Source organism: Epinephelus fuscoguttatus, linkage group LG17, assembly GCF_011397635.1.
Source record: "Epinephelus fuscoguttatus linkage group LG17, E.fuscoguttatus.final_Chr_v1".
NCBI classification, from domain to species: Eukaryota; Metazoa; Chordata; class Actinopteri; order Perciformes; family Serranidae; genus Epinephelus; species Epinephelus fuscoguttatus.
Genome location: NC_064768.1, coordinates 5,288,315 through 5,313,783, shown reverse-complemented (window position 1 = coordinate 5,313,783; position 25,469 = coordinate 5,288,315). Strand labels below are relative to the sequence as shown.

At 43.7% G+C, this 25,469-nt stretch overlaps 1 protein-coding gene across 1 annotated transcript in view; it reads right to left on the bottom strand.

Moving 5' to 3' along the window:
- The window catches only part of LOC125904316 (uncharacterized), a 33,482-nt gene that overhangs the window by 596 nt on the left and 7,417 nt on the right, over positions 1-25,469 (bottom strand). Inside the window, exons 2-3 of the mRNA XM_049601658.1 lie at positions 20,030-20,175; positions 9,188-9,252 (exon numbers count right to left, since the gene is read on the bottom strand). Of these exons, the coding sequence (XP_049457615.1) occupies positions 9,188-9,252; positions 20,030-20,175 (211 nt within the window). The remainder of the gene's footprint in view (positions 1-9,187; positions 9,253-20,029; positions 20,176-25,469) is intronic.

The following is a 25,469-nucleotide window of genomic DNA, read 5'->3' as shown; positions in this document are numbered from 1 at the left end:
AACTTAAATAAAACAACAATAAACAGATACTGTGAAACCTAAGAATGTATTTGTTGTGAATTTCTCCCTCTCCATCCACGGTTGCACTGTGCTCTCCTCCCATGTCTGTAACCTTGGTGTCATCTTTGATCAAACCCTCTCCTTTGACCAACATATCAAACATATCACCAAAACTGCCTTCTTCCACCTCAGGAACATCGCCCGCCTCCATCCATCCCTCTTCTTTTCAGTTGTAGAGACGGACATCCACATATTCATTACTTCCAGACTACACCGCTCCTCTATGGTTTGTTGGCCAAAACACTCAAGAAACTACAATATATCCAGAACTCAGCTGTCTGTCTCACACACTCGCGAAGCCGTGATCACATTATCCCCGTCCTTCAAAACCTCCACTGGCTCTCCCATTCCCCAGTGTACTCACTTCAAACTCTTCGTCATCACTTTCAAAACTCTCCACAACCTGGCTCCCCCCTACCTGCCTGAGCTCCTCAAACGGCACTCTCCCTACCGTACTCTCAGTACTGCTGATGCAATTTTTTAAAATAAAATACTGAGTGACAGGTGCCCAAACCTTATCAAAATATGAAAGTTTGTCTATAAGAGTGTGTCCAAACTTTTGACTGGTACTGTAAGATATTAATTTTCCTGAGTCTGATGTGGATTGAAGGCATTTGTCAAGACTAGAGCCTCTAAAAGTCTTAGAATTTTGCAGGTATTTCCTAATGTAGTCTCTTATTTGCAAGTATCTGAACAGTTTATATTTACTCTGTATTTGAGCAAAAGAAGCAAAGGTGCCCTCAATGTACAAGTCTCCTATAGTGTGGATACCTGCCTTTTTCCAGATTGTAAAAGCATTATCTAGATTAGCTGGTGCAAAGGTCGGGTTTCCAAAAATGGGTAAAGCGTGGGATATGGGTTCTAGATTAAAATGTGATTTGATTTGTTTCCAGATTCGTGACAGAAAAATGCCACCTATGTAGTGAGGTTTACAAGCTTCTCATTCAATTTTAAGCCTGCTTGGTGGAATTGCTCTGTCATCTAGAGAAAATGTCACAATCATCATATTTGAGGCCCAATAATATGACATAAAATTTGGAAGTGCCAGATCCCCCTCCTTTTTAGATTTGCAGACGTGTTTCTTGCCAATTCTATGTGTATTGTAGTTCCATAAAAAAGGGACCACAATTGAGTCTATGGCCTCTAGTTTGGCAGACCGGACGAGGTGGAGGCGCAGCGCACCTGCGCTCCGCCAACTGGATGTGGCCAGGCAGATTTTGCAAGTTTGGCACACCGTGTGCCCTGGTGCAGCTACTCCTCTTTCCCACCTCCGTCCCTCCTACCTGCGCAAGTCAGAAAGAGGGAGGAGAGAAGGTGTGGAGTGGGTTTTACACACATCACACCAATCAAATTAGCCCCTCTCCTCGCCCTTAAATGCGCCGTGCGAAGGCGTAATGAACGTTTACTCAATTCGCCATGGCAGAAGAGAGCAGCAGCGTCAGACGGCCAAACTCCTCCCAGCAGGAAACTGATGTTTTAGTCCGGGAGGTCCAAGCTCGCAGTGTCCGAATATACGGAACTGCGAGCAGACCTCCACGGGCTGATGATGCAAAGGTAGCCTGGGAGGAGGTCACCACAATTGTAAATCAATGTTGCCTTTCTCTCGTGCGTGCTCTCTCTCTTTCTCTCTCACAGTCTCACTCTGTTTCTTTTCTTTTGACTTTTCTAAGATGACAGATGCTGAATATATACTCCCTATCTGATGATGTGGCTGTTTGTGGTTGGCTGAGAGGGATGTGAACTCATTAGTTTGCAGCTGTGTTAATCAAATCAGGTTGGGTTTCCATTACGCGTGCCAAACGTGCCAATCCCCTTTGATCTGACATCAGATGTGACGGGACAGTCGATATAGAGATACATTTATGTGCTGATTGCAGATAGTTGCATTGCATCGTTAATGTGCCTGGCATTCTGGAAACCTGCCTGTGAGGTTTTGGTGACGTGTGCGCACTGTCCGCCGGTTAGCCAAACTTCCCCTACACTGGCTGCGCTCCGCCTGCACTGACAGTCGATGTAGTTTCAACTGGTGAGCTTTTAACGCACCTTTGGCGAAGCCTTTTGGCACGAAACTGTCACTGCGCCAAGCTGGATCTGTCGACACCTCCCCCTGCTGTGCCGCCACACCCATCTCAGCGGACCTTGGTCTGCCAAACTACCAAACCGAGCGCCTTGGGTTGCGCTGCTCGAAACTAGCTCTGCGCGGGGTTCGCCACCCTGCGCCGTGGCGGGAAACTAGAGCCCTAAATGTTTGAAGAAGGACTTAGCAAGAAGCACAGGTATATTCTGAAATAAGCACAGTAATTGACGCAGAAATAACATTTTAATGGCATTAATTCTGGAGGAGGAAAGTTTGCTTTGAATACATTTTTGTGGTATTTTGTAATCTGAATTCCTAGACATGTAAATTTCTCTGTAGATATTTTAAAAGGAAGATTTTGTAACCAGGAGACATGTTGTACATGTATAGGCATCAACTCATGCTGACTACACTTTATCCTATATCCAGGAAAGGCTCCAAATGAGTTGATTTTTTCAAGCAGGTTCGGAATTGTAGCTTGTGGCTGAGTGATGTATAAAAGAACATCATCAGCATAAAATTATATTTTATTTGTAGAATTTTCAGTATTGTAACCATGATTTAAATGATCTGAATGGATACTCTCAGCAAGAGACTCAATATTCTAGGGCAAAGATCAAGAGTGATAGAGGGCATCCCTGTCTCGTTCCTCTGTACGGTTGTTGTGGAGAAGCTTGACTACTGAAATGAATTTTTCTCCAAATTTGAACCTTTTTAAAATTTCAAACAGATAAGGCCATTCGTCTTGGTCAAATGCTTTTTCTGCATCAAGCGACAGAACAGCTAGTTCTTCTCTCGGTCTGTCAGTAGAGTATACGATGTTGTATAGTTGCCTAAGGTTAAAAAAGGAGTTTCTATTTGGTATAAAACCTGTCTGGTCTGAATGCACTCATTCATTCATTCATCTTCTAACCGCTTCATCCTCTTGAGGGTCGCGGGGGGCTGGAGCCTATCCCAGCTGACATTGGGGCGAGAGGCAGGGTACACCCTGGACAGGTCGCCAGACTATCGCAGGGCTGACACATAGAGACAGACAACCATTCACGCTCACATTCACACCTATGGACAATTTAGAGTTATCAATTAACCTAGTCCCCAATCTGCATGTCTTTGGACTGTGGGATGAAGCCGGAGTGCCTGGAGAGAACCCACGCTGACACGGGGAGAACATGCAAACTCCGCACAGAAGGGCTCCCATGCCCGGGATCGAACCGGCAACCCTCTTGCTGTGAGGCGAGAGTGCTAACCACCACACCACCGTGCCGCCCCTGAATGCACTCATTTTCCTAAAAGGGGACTCAGTCTAACTTTAGAAAACAATTTGCCATCTTGGTTTAACAGAGAAATAGGAAGAAAGGAGCCCATTTCTTCTGGGTCCTTACCCTTTTTATATATCATTGTGATAACTGCCTCCGTTAGGGTAGGAGGAAGGGCACCATCAGTGTGAGCTTGAGTAAACATTCTATGTAAGTATGGTTAAAGAATTTCATAATTTTTTTTTTATACAGCTCACCAGGTAGGCATCAGGGCCAGGGGCTTTATTGCTCTTAAGTGAGGTGATGGCTTTTTGGATTTCTTTAATTGAAATTTCAGAGTTCAGCTGAGCTGACTCTGCCTCATCTATTTGTGAGAGGTTGCATTTATCTAGAAAATCTCTCATAGCAGTGTAGTCTGTATTAATTTTGGATGTGTACAGCTTTTTATAAAATTGGAGAAATCGGTCATTAATATCTTTGGGTTTCGTTAAGATTTCATACCTAGTAGTCTGACCACAACATTTCCAACATGAAGCAGTCTGTGCATTTCTCCCTCACTGTGCCGGCACGGACTGTGAGGACAGTTGCATTTATCTCATCAACGGGAAATCACATCCATCTGCTATATGTGATGTACATGCCCTTATTTGGATAACACATCCATAAAGCCTATTGACAGTGTAATGCGCTCTGGCTGCGGATGTATATTAAGCATTAATCCTTCTTGCAGCACGTCTACAGAAAGTATTTTGTTAGAGACAAACCATAGCCTACTAACGTTTTGCCTAGCCTTGACCAGCGAATTCATCAGCTTGTAACAGTTTGCCAACAACAGAAACTGAGGCTTATGTCACAATGCTACTTTTACAGATCATGGGAGGCACAGGTTCATGGTGCCAAGCTGAAAACCTTACCATGAACATGGTATAACATGAAACCCCCAAAAAACTTAACTCTTTTTGCTTTCAAAATGCAGCAATAAATTGTATAAAAAATGAAAAGGACTCGTATGGTTAGTTTAACTCAACAACTTAAGTGTAATTAAATTAAATCAAACTCAAATTAACACACATCCAGCTCGGACAATTCACTCAATTAACATATCGGGTCACGCCGATACAGAAAACAAATAGGCCTAACCCCACAATTGCCCTTAATAAAACACAGACCCAATGTCCTTCCCCAGTCAAACCCAATCCAATCCCCAAGAAGACAATTGGAGAATAAGAGAAAGAGATTTACTGTGTATCAGGCATTATACTTGCTGAACAGCATGAATGAGGGAGAGTCTGATGAAGGGGAAGTGTCAGGACTTAGTGACGTATACTGGGTGGATTCTGCCGATGGGTCATCATCGGACAGTGAACGAGAGCCTCCCCGAAAAGCTTTATATATTTTTGGTTGAGCAAAAATCTACTTTGAATTATGGAATTGATTATAATTGTTTCTTGTCAATAAATATTTTGTTTGGACTTTTAAACTTCTGTATGGCTGCATAATTGTTTCTCTGTCTCTCTGCTTATAGTTGTTTTAGACTCATAATTATGTTAGTTATAACATATCAAAAGTCCTACGAAATCCCAGTGGTGGAAAGTATTGAAAAATGCTAAGACAGGTGATGCCACAATCTCTCATGTTTGCCTATGTTAAAAATTTGATTTATGCATTTTTCATGTCTGATTTCCACATAAAAGGTTCAGTACTGTCCACAATCATCCAGTAACTGTATTGGATGCAGCACAGTGTACATACATAGTGTATATTACTTTATTATTATTATTATTTGTTTTTATAATTATTATTACTCAATATTATAGGCAAAATTATATAGGCAAATTGCAAAAGAAAATCTGACATCAAAGAAAAATCGCTCAATAGCAAAATTAATTATTTAGTAATGCATATAAATGCAAAATTGAACAGTTTACAGCTCTCTCAGCTGTGGACCCTCCATGCCTCTCTGGAGGCTGAAGTCTGAGGTCCATGTGCCAAGAGCCACCCTCATCGAGGAGTGAAGACCGTAACCCTGGTTAACTTTCTGTGGAGGCTGGCTGGGTCAAACTCTGTTTTGACTGTTCCTTCTTATCTCACCCCCTCATTTTCTCTTTCCTCCCTCTTTCCTTCCTCCCCCTTCCTGCCATTACGTACAAATAAACTACATCTAACCAGTAGCGTGGGAAAGTGGAGTACCCAAAGTGGGGTGCTGCCGGGTCTGCAGCCCCACCTGGTGGTGGCTGCAGGCTGTAGTATCTTACACTCAGCAGTAACTGTAAACTTAAAAATCTTAAATAAAAAAATGATATATATATATATATATATATATATATATATATATGTATATATATATATACACACACACACACTCATTCAGTTAGCAGCCCCCCCTACTTAAAACATCTTCCCATGTGTGGGAATACCAGGATGTGTTATCCAAATAAGGGCATGTACGTCACATATAGCAGAAGATGTGATTTCCCGTCATGAGATAAACGCAACTGTCCTCACAGTCCATGCATGGAGACGTTGCAGCTGTTTAGTGGTACCGCTGCTCTGTGTTTACTGAAAGGGGAAAGTTGCCTGCTCCCCCCTGAAATGTAACTTTACTGCAGTCGGATTTTTGGGAGGTTGGACTAATGGGATTCAAATACTAGGTCGGACCTTTGGGTAGTCGGACTAATGGGTAGTCGAACCATTGGGTGGTCGGACTGACACCACGCACCCGGGATATATCTGGTATAAGAGATGTCACTTTCTTGAAGAATGATGAGTTGTCCACATTGGGTGTGTATATGTTCAGTAGGGTAAGAGGTGTAGAATAAATTTCCCCACTTCATCAGATACTGTGGCTTTGTGAATAAAAAGAATGCCTTTCATTATCATGACTGCTGTACCTCTAGCTTTTGCGGGAAAAGATGAGTGATACACATTTCCAATCCCTTTACACTTAAGTCTGGTATGAGTATAATTTTTCAAATGAGTTTCCAATAGAAATATTATATCTGGTGATAGTGAATTAAGATAGGCAAACACCTTCCCTCTCTTTGTTCGACTGTTCAAGCCACATACATTCCAGCTGGCTAGGGTCAAACCTCTCCTCCTGTCCCCGTATTCAAATCATTTTGTTTTGACATCCAAAAAAGTTACAGAATAAGGACATATTTTGACTAGTTGACCCTTAAGTGGCAACATTAAAATAGTAAGACAGCTGACTCCCACCCCCCTTCCAATCTTAAACCCCTTAAAGCAGAAACAAAGAACAACAAACAAACAGCAATAAAAAAACAAACATGTCTGGCCAATACCAAATGGCTACAGCGAAAATACTTCAGGAAGCGTCTAAATAATAATACAAATAAACAATAATGTATTAAACTAAAATCTTTACTTTTCTGAGCTGTTACTGTTAACCTTGTTAACTTTCGTATCTACTTTTCCTACAAGTGTGTGTACAAGAATTAGAGTGAATTGGCAGCGAAAAGTTTAGGTCTGAGGCTCTGTCCAGCAACACTCATTAAATATGTGAAAAAAGAAAACCAGTACAATAAAACACAAATTCTGTCCATGAATGGAGACCCTCTCTAAAAAAATGGCTGAGGTCTACAGGATCAAGGGGTCGAGCCAAGTTTCCTTGAAGACCATAAAGTTGGAGTTCTCAGTCTCCCGTAGAAAAGCCACCCTGCTCTTGACTTCATTCAGTTTGCTGTCCAATCACTACACATCAGCTAGAAAACTTGGCAGAGGACATTGGTTCTAATGTTTCCTCTGCCTGACCAGGACCCCAGCCCCAAGACCCTAGTTTCCTTTGTTTTCTCCATTTATCAGGTACAGCAACAGGTAATCCCCACCATAGATTATCTGTAGGTACTCTACACCCAACCTCTACAGGGAGCAACAACATGGCTGCCATCAGCTTGTTGTGTTGCATTTATCTCAGCAGATACACACAATTAACTACACACCAAAACATTATATAATGGTCACAGTCATCCTAAAACATAGACAAACAGTTTCTTATTTATTCACCTTTGTGTGAGTATTAACTAGAGAGTTTAGAAGGAGTTTTTACCATATTTGCGGATCAATGAAGAGACCCATGATGGATTAAAGTCTCAATCAAGCCAGCGCCATTTTATTTCTGATTCACAATAAGTATGGCCTGAAAAGAAACTCCTCAGCCTGATCCAAAGGAGTGCGTGAGCGCCATCTACTGATCTAGTGGTGTAAATCCTCGATGCGTTCAAGTCAACTCTGTTAGTGTAGTTCTTTACAGTGTTATCTTAAAAAATAAGGGGGGTGTTTTTTTTCTAAACAGAAACTCAACATATAGCATTTTCAACCTATTACAAAAACAAACTGCTACTACAGTTATTTTATTCCTTCTGCTATCAGGTGGCTAAATGACTATGGCAGTAGCTAGGTTTCTCTCTTTATTCTTGCTGTTTGCGCCTTGTGTGAGCCCATATGTGGCGACCTGTGGGTGCCAAAGGGTGTTCGTAGCTTTTTCCTGAGACCCATGTGTGGATTGTCACTGACATGTTGTTGTTGATGTTCGAGTGCTGCTGCTATTCGAGTATGTTTATTGTTTTTTTTATTATGTCACTTATTTTTTTTTTAACCTATTATGCAAACTGGGAAGGCTGTCAAACCGAATTGCCCATTTAGGATAAATAAAGTTTTTGATCTGAACCGAAGTTTACTGTTTGATTCTCAGCAGTGTCTGTCATCCACAGCTGCTTTTTGTCTGTACAAACGTCTGAAGGCAGCAGAGCAGTAGACCCTTTTACCGTTAGTAAACAATATGATGTTTTTTGGTGGGCGGGGCTGAACTGGAGGCAAAACAATTCTCCACAGACATTAGATAATGTTAGCTAGCAAGTTCTGTTGGCTTGTTTTAGACAATGGAGGAAGATGATTCAAGCGGTGCATTCAGAAATACTCATTCTGAGTAGCAGAGCACTGCACTCTGGGGAGATGAAGCAGCAGAGCACCGAGTGGAGTGAACATGTGATTAACTTAACTGTTTGTTAATTCATGTAGAAATATAACACTCCATTTCTTTGACCAACAGGGCTCTCATTTTAGTGTAGAGCGTCAGACTGTATTTACCATATCAGGTCACTCACTCTCTGGGACCATGAATGTTATTTGAATAAGTAAACACTGACCAATGGGATTAGACTGGCCGACCCCTATGCTCTTTGTCAGTGGATGGATGATGTCAGAGGAAGCTTTGTGGTTGATTACTATGCCAGTCTTACAAAGGAGGACGACACTTGAATGGTTTCCTCCAGTTTGTTTTGCTATCGAAGCTAACATTAGCTAATAAGCTAAAATGATAGCATTACAGAGAAATCCAATATTCCTCTACAAGAAATACTTTTTTCCCTAATCTGATATGATGTGTGTGCTGCACATGTGAGCATTTTTGATGATGGCCTCCGTCCAGTCCTTTTGTCTTATCACATTTATCCACAATGTTTGCTTTTGTTGACGGTCAGTGGAGGCTGGTATGTGATAAAATTTAAGTGTTGAGCCATGACTCCTTCTTTTCTGGCTTCCAATAACACAACAAGACCACATTTTAAGACTCCTATGTAGCCTACAGCCCTGTGGTGGAGAGGCAGGTTTTGCCTCCAGCTAATAAAATGACACCATTGTGATGTTGGCCCCTAAAGGGTCTGTATGTGTGATGGATCTGCAGCTCTTAATCTGTCAGAAACATGATCTCCACATGATAGATTCTCTGACTCACAAAACTGACAAAGAAAGTACTGTGTTGGATCAGGTAACTTACATGATGATGACAAAGTGTTGCCGTCAATGGTTATGTTGACAACTGAAGTTATGCAGGTTCCATTTCTGAGAAAAACAACAGAGGAAGAGATTAGTTCATTTTCTGACAGAGCTCTTTTACTACTTCTTATCTGTGCTGGCTTGAGCTGGCTTGAAAAGTTAAGATTCCTTCCACTGATGAAGACTGAGTGATACATTTGGAAGCTCTGAAAAAGACCAAATGGACTGTGAGTTGGGATTGTTTTGTCAAACTACTCCTGAGGTAAAGATGTTTGACCTTTAAGACAAGAAGTCATTCATTTACTATTAATCAAAATATAACTTTTGAGCTCCTTAGCTTTTACATTAAGTTAGGATTGATTTGTTTTAACGACTTGTTCTGTTAGCATTACTTTATTATAAAAAACACAAGATCTAAAGCCTAGGATATGAATATCACAGTGTTTGTCTGCTAACGTTAGCATTCCCAGATAACTGACAACACTGCAGTTTAAGGTAATGTTAGCAGTTGTGTCCTGGTATTAAAGTGCATTTTAAATGATCCAATCACATGTTTACAGCACAAAATACAAGTCTAAATGACCACCAAGATGCAATGTGATCACTCAAACCACTTGAGGTGGTCTGGGACATATTTTACAACAAATCTCTTGTGGTGTAAACACTAATTCATCCTGATGCGTCCCTGGCTACATCAAGGACTACGTCATCGTTCCAGGACGAGGTGGTTGTTTTCAGAGCTCAATACTGATGCTGTTTCTGTCTTTCTTTTTTTTTTCTTTTTTAAAATTTATATAGCGCAATACAGGCCATCAAACAATACAACACAGGTGAACAACACAAAAAAAACAACAACACGTACAACAGTACAACAGCACGAGACAAGAGGGGAAGCTTCCAATATGTCAACAGACAGAAGCAGTATCTTTAACTATATAACTCTAACCAGAAAAACAAAGAGAAAAAGAAGAAGAAAAGAAACACAACACAAAAATAATAAAAATAAATAAATAAAAATAATTTCGGACTTAGATTTTTTCCTGTTTGTGTGTAGTATGCGTGAGGCAAAAAATAAATAATAAAATAAATAAATAAAAATATATAAAAAAGTAAATAACCAATTAATAAACAAATCAAGCTGTTTCTGTCTTTCAATGTCATTCACATGGATGATCAGCTGGAGAGGATGCTGACTTTTGATGCTTCTCAAAATCAAGATGCTTCCTTGGTAGGACAGATCCTTCCAAGTTGGGTCCTACAGAGGTTAGGCAAGACTCTATCCAAGCATTCGATGAACACGCATTGGAACTGGTTAAAGACTTCCCAGGGGCCTGTATCACGAAGCAGGATTAATGTCTTAGCGAGGTAACTTCAGGGTTAACCCTGGGTTTTCGGTCTCACGAAGCTGGTTCAGTTCTTATCGGGGTAGATCACCATGGTAACTTACTCTGAACGGCTATCCTGCTCCGGAGCAGGGTAAGTTCAGGGTTGAATCTGATCCTATAAAAAGCACCACCTACTGGCCAATCAGCTGTTCGGAAAAAAATTACTCCGCTGACAGAAATGCAGCCCAGTCATGATGGGAAACTGATAATTTGCTGACACTTAATAGCACCATTAATTAGTGTCAACATTTTGTTTTGTTGGAGGAAATGATCCCTGTTAAAGAGAATGGGCCTAATTGACAGCTTTGCTGCTGGAAATGTGGAAAGTAGCCTATCATGTCTACACTTCATGGTGTTTGAGGGATTTTCCTTTTTGTTTTTTAAAGAGGGAGACTAGGTATATTTTTGCGCAACTGTTAATTTCTAACACAGCTCAATATCAGGATGATTTTATTCAGACTATCAATTTGGTGTTGATATGATTTAATTGTGGCGTCAGCTTTAAGCTTTATTGTAGCATATATAACGTTATGACAAAGAAGACCAATTTATCAGATGCAATGATGTTAGACGATAATTGTAATACACGCAATTTATCTGCGCAGCATTGATTTCATGGGATTCACGGGTGTGATCAGTGTCAGATATACAGGTACAGGTACTGTAGCTGCTTGAACCAGTGATGAGTCATTTAACCTACACATCATTTTATTTGCTACCTTGTTTTGTCTTGATTTTTCCCTCTCTCCTCCTCTCTTTCTTCTTTCCTGACCCATTTTTTTTCTTCTCTATTATGTGATTTCATTGATGTTTTGACAGAGAAATTTCTTGGATAAGCCTTTAGTGGCTTCTAACCTCTCCAGCACTTTTCTTTTTTTAATCTTGTAAAAGTTATACTGTCAGTTTTTAACATTATGTGCAAATAAACTAATCTAAACTAAAACTAAACATTATTCATCCCGTTATGCGTTGCCACGCATGTTTCCTCCTCCTGCAGCTGCCACGGTGTTGGCTTTTCTCTAATGTTGCTTTTCTCCTCTTCATATTTTAGTAGAAGTAATCTCTGATCCTCACGAGAAATGCTTTTTTCCCCCCACATACGGCACTCTGTGAGGATGCTCAGTGACGCTCAGTGACACTGCGCTTCTCTCATGATTGTGATTGGTACGCTGCGTGCGCGTTCACGGCTCTTGACAAAGCAACCCTGGGTTGAGTTACCGAGCTGATATCCAGCGTCGTGATACCGATTATCCTGATTGCCATTGTTAGGGTTAGTCAACCCAGGATAGGTTTGGGTAACCCAGGAAAGGTTGATCTCACTTCGTGATACAGGCCCCAGGTGTGCGTCACTGAAGAGGCCCTATCTTCTATTCCAAAAAATTGTGCACAAAGAATTGCAGATACTTCATGCCTGCTGAGGATACACACATGAATCTTTGAATATTCACTGAAGGATGGATTCAGTCTTCAGTAGAATTCAAGTGACCCTTGACACTGGAACAGTCCTTTGACAGGATTTGATGATGTGGCCTCCTTTAAATTCAGCTGTTTAAGGACCCTTCCTTGACTTTGAGGAGCATCATTTGACCTGAGACCTGTTAGCTTTAGTCTCAATCTGGTAGCATGATGTTGTTTGTAGCCATCAAGTTTACGCTAGTAAGAAGGAGTGCTTAGGTCATGATATGATATTATTGCAATATTAGACGTATGGCGAAATGCTGAGTATTGTGATACAATATATTGTCATTTTATTACCTTTTTTCAAATTGCAAATTGTTTCCCCAAAGGAAAACTTTTTCTTATGTGTTTTACCTCATAAGATAAAGTTTTAAGTCTGTTCATCTGACTTTAATCATTGTTATTGCAGCAAAATGTGATGCAAAGCAGACTGACCGACACTGTCATAAAACCAGTCAGAACTGCAGCATACACCTGACAAACTGAACTGTGGACAGATTTAACACCCTCTACGAGGCCAGATTAAGATCTGAGGGAAATACTTCACATGCAGGTATCCCGCTAACTGAATGACAACACCCATGTTAGAAGCGCTGTCTGTTACATTCTTGTGTTGCATTTTGCAGGAGGTCTGCAGTGTTTGCTCCAGTGTGACTTTGGTGTACTGCTCTAGTTTGGAGAACGTGAGACAGCAGTCTCTAGTCCTCTGTGAGACAATGTGCCGTTATAGTCACAAACCTGGGTTCATGTATTTTTAGCAGATCTTTGTGCATGAAGCAGGTGATGGACTGTGTTATTTTCTTAGCTCTCTCACAGTTGGATGGTAGTTTTGTCGAGCTAAGTGTGTCCAGTGTTGGTTGATTTTAAGGCAGAGAGGGTTTAGTGTCTCTGGATGGTGGCGGGTGAGGTGCGCCCTCATGTTTGTATTATTCCCAGAGTATTTTGTTCTCATATGGCTGCTGAAAAATCACGTGTCATATCGTCTAGCGAACCTCCGTCGGATTGGCTCCTGGAAAATTGCCTTCTTTAACATTTTTTTATCCCCTTTTAACTGGCATACTCAATCGGGCAATCGGGCCTATCGATCCCAAGTTCTCATAACTAGCTCATGCCCAGCGCTAGCTAGCCGGCTAACATTAGCCTGTTTTAGCACTAGCTAGCTTGTTTTTAGCATTGCCGCTAATAATACTTATCTGCTGAAGAACCTAACGTGACTGCAAAGTTACCGGGACTCAACGCCTTTCCAGCGCCCTCTGGCTTATACTAACCCCGATACCTATTCTCCGCAGCGGGCCCTATTATTGGCCACTACATTCACCATGGCTCCACTCACCTCTCCATTCGGCTGCGTCAACTGCACTGTCCTTGCCGAGAAGGTCACCGAGGTGGAACAATATATTTCCACACTTTGCAAGATCCGTGAAGCCGAACTGCAAATGGACACCATCATCTTCCATTCCACACCACCAGAGTCTCAATCAGCCACCAGTCCTGCCTCTGTTGCTGCCCCTGCCGATAGCACCTCTCCCCTAGTGCATGATGTCACAGCTCCCGATTGGGCAGCTGTCACCCCTGCTATCCCTCCACTGAGCTCCAACACCGACCCCACCTGGATCAGGCATAGGGCTAAGCCCAGGTCCCTGGCCACCTCCACTCCTCGAGAGTGGAGGTGGCCATGGACCTGGGCTTAGCCCCCACCTGGATCAGGCATGGGGCGAAGCCCAGGTCCTTGGCCACCTCCACTCCTCGAGAGCCTGCATCATGGTCCCAGGTCGCTCCTCACAGTAGGAGAGGCAAGCAGTCCCCTCACACACTCCACCACACCACCCAGCTTGACAGTAGATTTGATATCCTCGCCCTGCAAGATTTCCCTCCCCTACCAGCTGAACCCCAACCTTCACCGCTACCTTCCCCACAGTCCAACAATGCACGCCACTTCAGTCCACCCCTCAGTGCCCTGCTCTCCCTGGAGCTCGCCGCCTCTCCATCCCACACTTCACACCAGCTCTGCAGCGTTCTCCTGCCTCATCCTCTACCTGCGCCTCTCCACCCGCTCTTTCACCGCCGCCCAGATCTCCATCAGAACCCTCTCTCCCTTCATCACCACTACCTCCTTGCCCCCTATTCCCCCAGACCACTCTAATAATTGGAGACTCCATGACAAGAAATGTCCGCTTCTTCAATGCAGTTACGCACTTGTTTCCCTGGAGCAACCATTCCCGTCATTCTTGCTAAACTCCCCGGCATACTCCAAACACTCCCGTCATCTGTCCACAGAATAATCATTCACGTTGGCTACGTGGATGCTTCCTGCCGACAGGCTGAGATCACCAAAGCAGAGTTCAACAAATTATTTCGATTCCTCCACACCATCGGAAAATCAGTCTTCGTAAGTGGCCCACTCTCTCCTCACGGCTGTGGATATGGAATATTCAGCTGTATCATATCCCTCCACATGTGGCTTCAGTCTGCCTGCAAAACACACTCCGTTAGCTTCATAGACAATTTCAATCTGTTTTGGGGCCGAAAATCTTTTTTAAACCCGATGGTTTCCACCTGAACAAACTGGGAAGCCGGATTTTAACAGCTATTTTGCAGCATGCTGTTCACAATCAACCACGTGACTGACTGTTTACACTCCCCATGCAGCTCCCCTCTTCTTCCTCTACAGTCCCAACTCAGAACACCACCACTACCACTTTCCATAGCTCCCCCCACAGGCCCCAGCTGTCGCTGCCTTCTCCTGCTGCTCCCTACACCATTCAGCCTGTTACCTCTGTTAGATCTCACCGTCCCCATAACTGCCTCAATTCTACTAACAAAAGCAACCTCATTAACATAAAATGCAATGACCCTACTACAAATTTTCCCATTCAGCCCATGATAACTATCAGAAACCCCGTCCCCAAAATAGAAATGCAAAACAAGTGAAAAAAAAACATCGCAACCTCTGCCTGCTCACCCTCTCCTCACAGTCTCTCACACAACAACATCCTCTCAAGTTGGCTCTCCAAAACACTCGTTCACTCAACAATAAAGCACTCATCTTAAATGATTTCATAACTGACACTAATCTGGATATCCTCTGTCTCACTGAAACCTGGCACCATCATCTGGGCTATTTCACACTCACCGCCACCCCCACTGGATACACATACATTGACCAACCCCGTCTCACTGGACGTGGCAGCGGCGTTGCCTCAATCCAGAAAAAACCCTCAAAATCAACACTATATCCACTCCTTCTGTACAGTCATTTGAGAACATTGCTCTTAAACTCCCTGGCCCCACTCCCTTGTCATTGCTGTAATCTACTGCCCCCCCCAACCACAGCCATCTTTTCTTTCCGACTTTACAGATTTTGTCACACATCTCTCAGCCATCTCACCTTCAGGTTAACTACTTGGCGACTTCAAATTCCATATTGACTACACTACCTGTAAACGAGCCTCTGACTTTCTGGATCTCCTCGACTGCCTCAACCTCACTCAACATGTCAATTTCCCCACCCACTCCCACGGCCACACCCTGGATTTAGTCTGCTCCACTGGTCTCACCATCCAAAATCTCCGACCACCTGGCTATCATCATCATGGACTTTCCTCTCTTTCTTCCAATCCAAAATTGATACCATCTACAGTTCCCTATCCTCCTCCCCCATCACCCAATCCTCCTCCCTCCCCCTTGATCCTCTTATCACCTCTCCACTCTCTAGATTTTCACCCATCTCCTCAGCTGATTTGTCCAAAATCATCTCAACCATGAAATCCTCCACCTGCATCCTAGATCCCATCCCATCCTCCTTTGTTAAACACCGCTTCCCCACCATCTCCCCAATTATCTCAGGGATTATCAACTCCTCCCTCAACTTTTCCACTGTTCCCCATCACTGAAACTGGCTGCTGTAATCCCCATCATCAAGAAACCTGGACTCAACCCTGACAGCATCAATAACTTCCGGCCCATTTCCAACCTCCCATTCCTGTCTAAAATCCTGGAACGTGTTGTTGCCTCACAAATCAAAGACCATCTCACCAATAATGACCTCTATGAACAATTTCAATCCGGATTCAGTACCCACCACAGCACTGCCCTCCTCAAAGTAACAAATGACCTTCTCCTCTCCTCAGACTCCAGCCAACTCTCCATCCTCATCCTCCCGGACCTCACTGCTGCCTTTGATACCATTAACTACTCCATCTTACTCTCCCGCCTACAATCTCTTCTCAACAAGATGATGCCCTCACCTGGCTCCACTCATATCTGAAAGGAATCAATTCACCTTCATTAACAACTGCTCCTCCTCAACTGCCCCCTTGTCCCAAGGTGTCCCCCAGGGTTCAGTGCTTGGTCCTCTCCTCTTCATCCTATACCTCCTCCCCCTCGGTCAGATCATCCGTTGTCATGGCCTCCGTTTCCACAGTTACGCTGATGACATCCAGCTCTACATCTCCACCAAATCCATCACCTCTCAGACCCACTCCACCCTCTCAAACTGTCTCTCTGATATCAGACACTGGATGCAAACAAATCTCCTCAAACTCAACTACGACAAATCAGACTTACTTATAATTGGTCCAAATTCCCTCACCCTGACAGCCAAAGGCTTCCATCTCTATCGACAACTCCACCCTCTCCCCCTGCCCCCACTGCCACAACCTTGGAGTCATCTTTGACAGCAATCTCTCCTTCAGCCACCATATCAAGCAAGTCACCAAATCAGCATTCCACCATCTCAAAAACATTGCACACCTTCGCCCTCTCTCTTCTTCCCTGCAGCTAAAACTCTCATTCATGCTTTTATTATATCTCGTATCGACTACTGCAACAGTATCCTCTACGGCACAACCTCCAATCTCCTAAATAAACTTCAGTATATCCAGAACTCTGCTGCCCGCCTCCTCACCCACACCCGCTCCCGTGACCACATCACCCCTGTCCTCCGGAACCTACACTGGCTCCCTGTTCCTTACCATATCCAATTCAAAATCCTCCTACTCATCCACAAAGCACTTCACAACCAGGCCCGCTCCTACCTTAAAGACCTCTATAAATATAAATATAAATATGAATATAAATATAAATATAAATATAAATAGGTGCAGACCACTGATGGATTGAGGGGCTACATGATGGGGCAGGCTATGGGACAGTGGTGTCCGGTAGCCCTCCATGCTGCCCCCCGGCCCATCCTTATCTGTTCTCCAATTTTAAAGCACCACATACACCTACATCTTGTGGGACAGATGGGAACAGGTTCCAGGTGCCTATGGCTCCACGGGCTGCAGGACAGCAGTGTGCTGTAGCCATCAGCCTTGCCCCCACCTGTCTCCTATGTCCCTCAATTTTAATGCACCACATCACACTTATGGGCACTCACATTCACATTCATGGTGTAGGGTTAATGTTTCTCTGTCAGGGATCAGAGAATCATAGTAAGAGGGGGGGTGGTGGGTTTACAACCACTGTAGAAATGAATGGCTTGGCTCGTGGGGCCCGGCCCACCTGGGATGAGGTTGGAGCCAGGGAGCCCATTTACATCATGGTGGTGTTGCTGGGTTCCCGGTGTCTGGGGGGTCCCGTGGCCCTGTGGCAGGTGGGCCAGGTGGCGCCCTGGGGGCTCTGTGGGTTCCTGCCAGGGTTCTGCCTCCTGACCGGCTGTGGTTTTTGGGCCCTCTGCTAGGGGGTCCCGATGGGGGATTGACTGCTCGTGGCGGGCCGCTCTCTCCTGTGTGTTGGTGCGGGCCCGTCCTGGGGGGTTCGGGCGGGTGGCCCTTCGTGGTCCCCTGGTTCCCGATGCGCCAGGGACATATGCCTTGCAGCATCACCGCCACTTGCCTCCCTCATCCGCCCAGGCCTGGGTGGGCTCTCACTACCATCCGGTCCAGCGCCTGGTGCGGGCCCGTCTGGTGCGGTGCTGGTTCTCTTCCCGGGGGTGGTGCCGGGCCCCCGTGCCTGGCTCCTTGGGTCAGGGGCGGTCCCTGGGTGCGTCCGTGGGTGGGGGCGGGCGGTTGGTCGGGGGTCGGCGGTGGGGGGGGGGCAGTGGGTGCCGTCCGCGTCGGGCGGTGGGTGGGCGGGTCCTCCTGCCCCGCCTGTCTGGGGTGTGTCTCTGGCTCTCTGGGGGTGCCGGCCATTGCCGTCCCGGGTCCTTGGGCCTGTGTGGTGTCCTGCGGCCTCTGCGGCTCCCTGGTCTTGGGGTCTGGGCGCTCCTGCGGTCTTGGGGTGCCATACCGCCCCCCTTCCCCCGCAGGGCTGGCCCTGGACCCTGGTGATGGTTTTCATAAACACATTGGGAGGGTTCAAATACGCATGCATGTTCGATACTTCAGCTCCATGACGCAAAGAACCGATGGGATCACTCCAAAGGGGCCCACTTGCTTCTCAAACCTACCACACCGCTGGCAACTCTTCTCTACAATCGGGCTTTCCTCCACCAAGACTCTCACATTTTTGGTGTTCAGTATAAACTTCTCTTTTGTTTTTGTTTTACAGTATAGTAGACATGTATATGTTTATTTTTGATAATCTGCATGGAGCACAACCACCTCAAGGCCACAATACATCAGCTACACTGCCTGTTTCTCCCCTGTTTTTTTTTTGTTTGTTTGTTTGTTTGTTTGTTTTTCCTCCTTCTTCTCCGCATGCACTGTCACTATATAACTCAGGACTTAAGCACCTGCCCCCTCCCCCTTGCTTGTTTCCTTACTTCCCCCTTGACACACTATGGTGTATCACGGCCCTCTCTGGCTCATATTAGGAAGTTTTTCCAATAAAGGCTGGTAGGCTAGTCTCCAGGGAGGGTGGGTGACGGTCACAACCACGCATTATGGGTATAAAATACTTGACTGCAAGATTAACAGTGCATCAGTCTTCACAAGAAGCTTACACCCTTTTGTGGCGCTAAGCTATGAAGACCAATGCAGACAAGTAGAAAAAAAAAAGACCTCTATAAATAAAATATATTATTATTATTATTATATCCAAATCCTCATTTCTTTCTGTGTTAAAAAATCCATAATAAGTCAAGACGCTGACAGCTCGTGTCTGATTTCTTTCTCCAGTGCCTCCATCTTTGTTTTGACGAACTTCCTGCCAAATGCCGCTGACTGAGACCTCAACTGTCCTCACCAGGAAAAAAACATCAGCACCATCTAGTGGACTGAAAATGCAATTGATTTTATTATTCTAGTAACAAAAGTTGTATTAAAATATATATCTGCAAAAATTAATAATCGACAAAGATCGACACACATGTCAGCGTGTTGATACAATATTGCCATGCAGAATATTGCAATACTATGCTGTATCATTCCAGCAGGATAAGAACCCTAGACCTTCCACATGGAGGACGAGTGCTCTAGCCACTACACTGGGGAGGCCCCCTGATGGCGTCGATGGTTGCTAGTTAAAAATAAGAGGCTGATTTTGTCCACTTCTTTCTGAGGTCAAGGATGAATTATTTAAAATATTTCAATGGTAAATCTGCCACCTTTTCCCCCGTTTTTCCTTATCCACAAGTAGGGTCCAAAGGACAGAGGGATATCGTATGCTGTAAAGCCCTCTGAGGTAAATTGTGATTTGTGATATTGGGCTTTATAAATAAAATTGATTGATTGAGTGACCTTTATAGCATATGTGCCTTACTTGCATAGAAAGCTCGACAGGTGTAGTAACAGGCTTAGCGTAGCAAAAGTGAATTGATGTACACCAGCTCAGTTGTTAGATGTTACAGTTAAATGGATTCAAAAAGTTTGGCCAATAAAGTGGAGTATCATTTGCATAGCGGTGGAACTGGATGTCATGATTAGACAATAAGTGAACCAGGAGAAGCAAATATACAGAATCATGAAGGAAAATTGACCTAAGGAGGTAAGGTAATCATTTTCAGCAGGTTACACCAGTTTTTCTGTCCTCAAATGTTTCAAATTACGATAAAACTATAATTTAGCCTACAGACATTATCATGTTGTGTATTTGTACAGTTGATGTTTTTAACTCACATCTTGTCCTCCTGAGATACAACAACTTCATTGGGGTTGGATGGTGATGGGGTGATGTTCATCCAGGTGCTCTCAGTTAGCCTGCCGATTGTGTTATATACTTCATTATCAGTGTAACCCGTGATAAAGTTCCACCGGCCGTACATCTGCAGACAAATAAAATATGGAGTCAGTTAGTGACAGCAGACACAAAAATCTTTTAATAATGGAAGTAGGGCTATATATCAAACCTCACAACTTTTTAGTGGCACCAACGTAAACATATGTGTTGCATCAAAAACTGTCAAGTTCGGTCAGAATCATAACCTTGTTTACTTGTTATCTGGTGAGATTGTTTATTCAATCCCCCCCTCACTCCGAAGTTGGTGACATCTAGCGCCTGGGTAGTGACTTGCAGTGTCACTGACGAAAAAAGCTGTCCTTGAATGTCAGCATGATATGCGGCAGCGTCAGGGGGAAATGCGGCGGAAGAAGAACGAAAGTTGAGGCGGTGAAGGTCCGAGTGGAGCAGGCGGGAGGGATGGTGGATGGGTCCAACAAACACTGACTTTAACCAAGGAGAGCAGTGTTTGTGTCCTGGAAGATTCTAAAGCCAAACCCTGTTCTTTTTTCTTAAACCTAACCATGTGCTTTTGTTACCCTAAACCTAACAAAGTGTTCTTGTTGCCTGAACCCAACCATATGCATTAGTTGTTGGACGAAAGAAAATGTCAGTTCATGTTGTTGTACTGATTTAGTGCATTTACTTTGAAAATGGCTGTGTGCAAATGTTAAATTTCCAGTGAAAACAGAAGTGTGTTTCGAAAGAGGACAGTGCATGCAACAGGGATAACCCAGAGTACCTCTCAGGTTGTATCAAGACGTGGAAAGTCCATGACCAAACATCAATATGTGACAAGGTTGGGGTGAGAATGTGTTGGTTTATTATATTTGTGCTGGTTTTACAGTTTTACTCAGGAAAACCTTTTGGATGGCTGCTTGTGTCTAGACGTGAAATATGGGAACTTATTCAAGGGAAAAAAGTTCAACGTAGAATAACAAATTTATATATTACCCAAGGTGAGGTATTGTATAGGTATTGAAACTTGGAACTTGGAAACTATTTGGATGGGTTTAGCCTAGCAAAAGGCAAAGGCTGTAAGGACAGGGAAACTAGGTCTTTCTCACTAATGAGTATATATTCCAGAAAAAGGCATACACCACTTCCCACTGAGAAGTTGGGATCTATAAAAACAAACTTGATGGGAGAAAGTGCGCACCTGTGAGTAAAATCTGACCCATGCATATGACAACCTGGTCTCACAAGTCTTCAGAATCCAGCGCTTGGGCAGTGTTTTGCAGCGTCAGACACTGACTGAAAAAGCTGTCCTTTAACATTGGCATGATACATGGCTGGTCGTTGTTATAGTTTAATGGCGCTTGGCAGTGTCTGGGGGTAACGCGGTGGGACAAAAACGACAGGTAAGGTGCTGAAAGTTCGAGTAGACTTTCACCTGGGAGAGCCGTGTTCACAGCCTGTAAGATTGTAAAGCCATACCCTGTTCTTTTTTCCCAAACCCAACCACATGCATTAGTTGTTGAAGGCAAAAAAATGTCAATTGGCGGTGTTGTACTTACATAGTATGTTTATTTTGAAAGAGACTATTTGCAAACTGTATATTTCCTGTGAAAACAGAAGTGTATTTTGAAAGAAGACAATGCATGTAACAGGCAGAACTTGACACTGCATCCAAGAACGTCAACAACCATCAATCCAGAGTACCTTTCATCTCATATCTGAACGTGGAAGGTCCATGACCAAACATCAATATGTGATGAGGCTGGAGTGAGAATGTGTTGTATACAGACATCTGGAGGCAGGGAAAATTGGTGACACAGAGGGTGAGGTGGTGATTTTAAGCCACATTGAATAATAAGTGTTAATATAAATATTACTAGTCCATACCCATTGGGTTAAATTCACGAAAAGTGAGTAAATCTGTGTGTAGACTTAGAGTTAGACTTAAACTTCCTTTACTGTTATTGCACAAAAAAACACAGCAGTGAGATTTTGGCAACGAAATGTCGTTGCTTGGCTTCCGGATTACAACAGAGATGGAATTATGGGGCAGTTTAAAAATTAAAAATATAGTCTATATAACTAAAAAACAAGAACTAAAATAATAATAATGAGTGCATATGAAAAAGTGCACTGAGAAAAGGTTGTTGTTGATATTCCGATATTGTCCGTTGGGTGGGACCACCCGCCGTGGGGGGGGGGGGGGGGGGTTATTTGGCATTTAGCAGTCTGATGGCCAGGGGGAAGTAACTGTTCCTGAGTCTGGCTGTTCTGCAGCGGATGCTGCAGAACCTTCTGCCAGACACCAGGCGGGAGAACAGTCCATGCTGGGGGTGGGTGGGGTCAGAGAGGATCCGGTGGGCTCTGGATAGGCAGCGGCTATCTGCTGTGTCCTGGATGGTGGGGAGCGGGGTCCCGATGATCTTCTCCGCTGTCCTCACCACTCTCTGCAGAGACTTCCAGTCTGAGGCCCTGCAGCTCCCAGACCAGACGGAGATGCAGCTGGTTAGCAGGCTCTCGATGGTCCCTCTGTAGAAGGTGGTTAGGATGGGAGGGGGGAGGGAGGCCCTTCTCATCTGCCGCAGGAAGTGCAGGCGCTGCTGTGCCTTCTTCGTCAGGGAGGAGGTGTGGAGTGACCAGCCGAGGTTGTCGGTGATATGCACCCCCAAGTACTTGGTTGTGCTCACGACTTCCACGGCTGTGTCGTTGATGCGGAGGGGTGTGTGGCTAGGTCTGGATCTCCTGAAGTCCACGATGATCTCCTTAGTTTTGTCGACATTCAGGGCCAGGTTGTTCACCTTACACCAGTCCACAAGATGTTGCACTTCCTCCCTGTAAGCCAGTGTAGATTTGCACATAAAAGCCTACGCTACTAAAAACCTACTCCGGATTCAGGAATGCCGTGGGAAACTCAGATTTGATTGTAAACACGTGTGTATGATCATGAATGCCAATTCATAAAGTGACAGCGCGCTCCCGGTAATCAGCAATTAGCATAAATCCCAGCCCATGAAAAGCCAATGACCACCATATAAAAGGAGGTGTAGGTGCATCCAGTCGACCTGTCAGTCATGGCGCAAACAAAGAAAGAGAGAGAAAGAAAAAAGAATTTTTCCGAAGCGGAGATCGAAATAATTTTGGGTGAAGTGGACTTAAGAAAAAACATTTTATTTCCTTCAGTTAGTAGTGGTGTGGCAGGCAAAGAAAAGGCCTGGAGGGAGGTAACAGGTGCTGTTAATGTTGTCTCAGTAGTACAAAGAACCATGTCAAAGGTGTAGCGTAAATGGTTTGATATGAAACTGGAGGCAAAGAAATGCATAAGCACACAAAAAAATACAGCAGCCACAGGAGGAGGAGGCTCACAGTCACAACTACAGTATCTGCTGCAGACGAGCGCATTGCTGGCATAATTGGGGAGACCTCTCTGTCAGGAATTATTCCTGATGGAGACAGCGACATGCCTCCACTGGAGTCAACATCAAACCCAGACGGTAAGGTGTTGTCTCATAATATATTCTGAAAATCATCATTGATAGCGTAGTGGTCACCAAACAAACAGAAGATTCATTTGTGGGGCTTTGAATGAAGTGGGAACAGGAAACCAGAGATGTTTTGTGCGTAGTGATGGATAAACTCTAAATCAGTGATGGCTGTCGGAATGTAGAGCTATTTAACATTTATTTTAACAAATGATACAGATAACATATAGCCTAGAGCAGTTTTGTATGCATTGTCTTTGAATTATTTGGATCTTAATAGCCTAAAGCTCTGTTTTATACAACGTAAATTAAACATCTTTCAAATCAGACTTACTCAAATGAAAAAACGTGTCAAATAATTCTTTCAGCTGGTGCGTGCTCCTTCGTGGCTCCACCACCTGCTGCTCTTGCTGCCCCTGCTGCCCCTGCTGAACCTAGGCACTGAGGCCGAAGAGGCTGTGATCCGGCTGTCCTTACGGATATTTTTATTATCATCATTCAACATGTAGAAAGAATGTGTAATCTATTGAGTCGATTTACATAGATAATTCACAATCATGAACCTAATCTGGATCTTAAACCTGCTAATTGCCAACTAATTTAACTAAATGTGTTATATTTGTAATATTCTGTCATGTTTAGATTACGTGTTTCAAAGGCATCTATGTATTGTGTACATAACAGAGCGCAATACGAATTCAAATTGGAATTTCCAATAGTGACAAGCAATATTTATGTGCTTTACTAAATTTACACAAGCACTATGTGTGGTCAGGAGCAGGAGTAGATTTTGTTAGGAGCTACAAAAAGATCAGAGCTACTAAAATATTGATGAATGCAGACATGCACGTAAATTTCCGTCTGTGAACAGTTTACACACAAATTCCTTCGGCTCACGTTTCATGAATGAGACCCATTGAGTGCACAGTTGCCCACGTACAGTTTCACATGGTGTGTGTTTGGGATACAGGTCATAGGAAATTGCAGATTAAATAGTCAACTGAACCCATTAAGAATAGCAATGTATTCAGACAGAGTTTTTGTGAATTTGATAGTATGATTGCTTTATTGGAAGTACAGTAGTACCATTGCCAATAGTGGGATAGTTAGTGGGCTAAAACTGTACATCAGTACTTGAGGTAGCACGTTGAAAGGCAGATAGTTAAAGTCATTGCCTTATAGAAGCTCAGTTTTAGGCAAGGCAAGGCAAGTTTATTTGTAGAGCACAATTCGTACACAAAGTAATTCAAAGTACTTTACAGAACAAGAAAATGCATTAAAATCACAATACAAAATAAAAACATAAATAATCATTATAAAATGAACTTTAAAAGAGAAGAGTGCAGATAAGATCCTTTCAGTCATATGCACAGTGAAATAGAGCTGTTTTGAGCCTAGATTTGAACATTGTCAGAGTAGAGGCCCGTCTCACATCTTCAGAAAGACTGTTCCAGATTTTAGCTGCATAAAACTGGAATCCTGATTCCCCATGTTTAGTCCTGACTCTGGGCACCAGCAGGAGGCCGGTCCCTGAGGTCCTCAGAGTGCGAGATGGTTCATATGGCACTAACATGTCAGAGATGTACAGTACAGGCCAAAAGTTTGGACACACCTTCTCATTCAATGCGTTTTCTTTATTTTCATGACTATTTACATTGTAGATTCTCACTGAAGGCATCAAAACTATGAATGAACACATGTGGAGTTATGTACTTAGCAAAAAAAGGTGAAATAACTGAAAACATGTTTTATATTCTAGTTTCTTCAAAATAGCCACCCTTTGCTCTGATTACTGCTTTGCACACTCTTGGCATTCTCTCCATGAGCTTCAAGAGGTAGTCACCTGAAATGGTTTCCACTTCACAGGTGTGCCTTATCAGGGTTAATTAGTGGAATTTCTTGC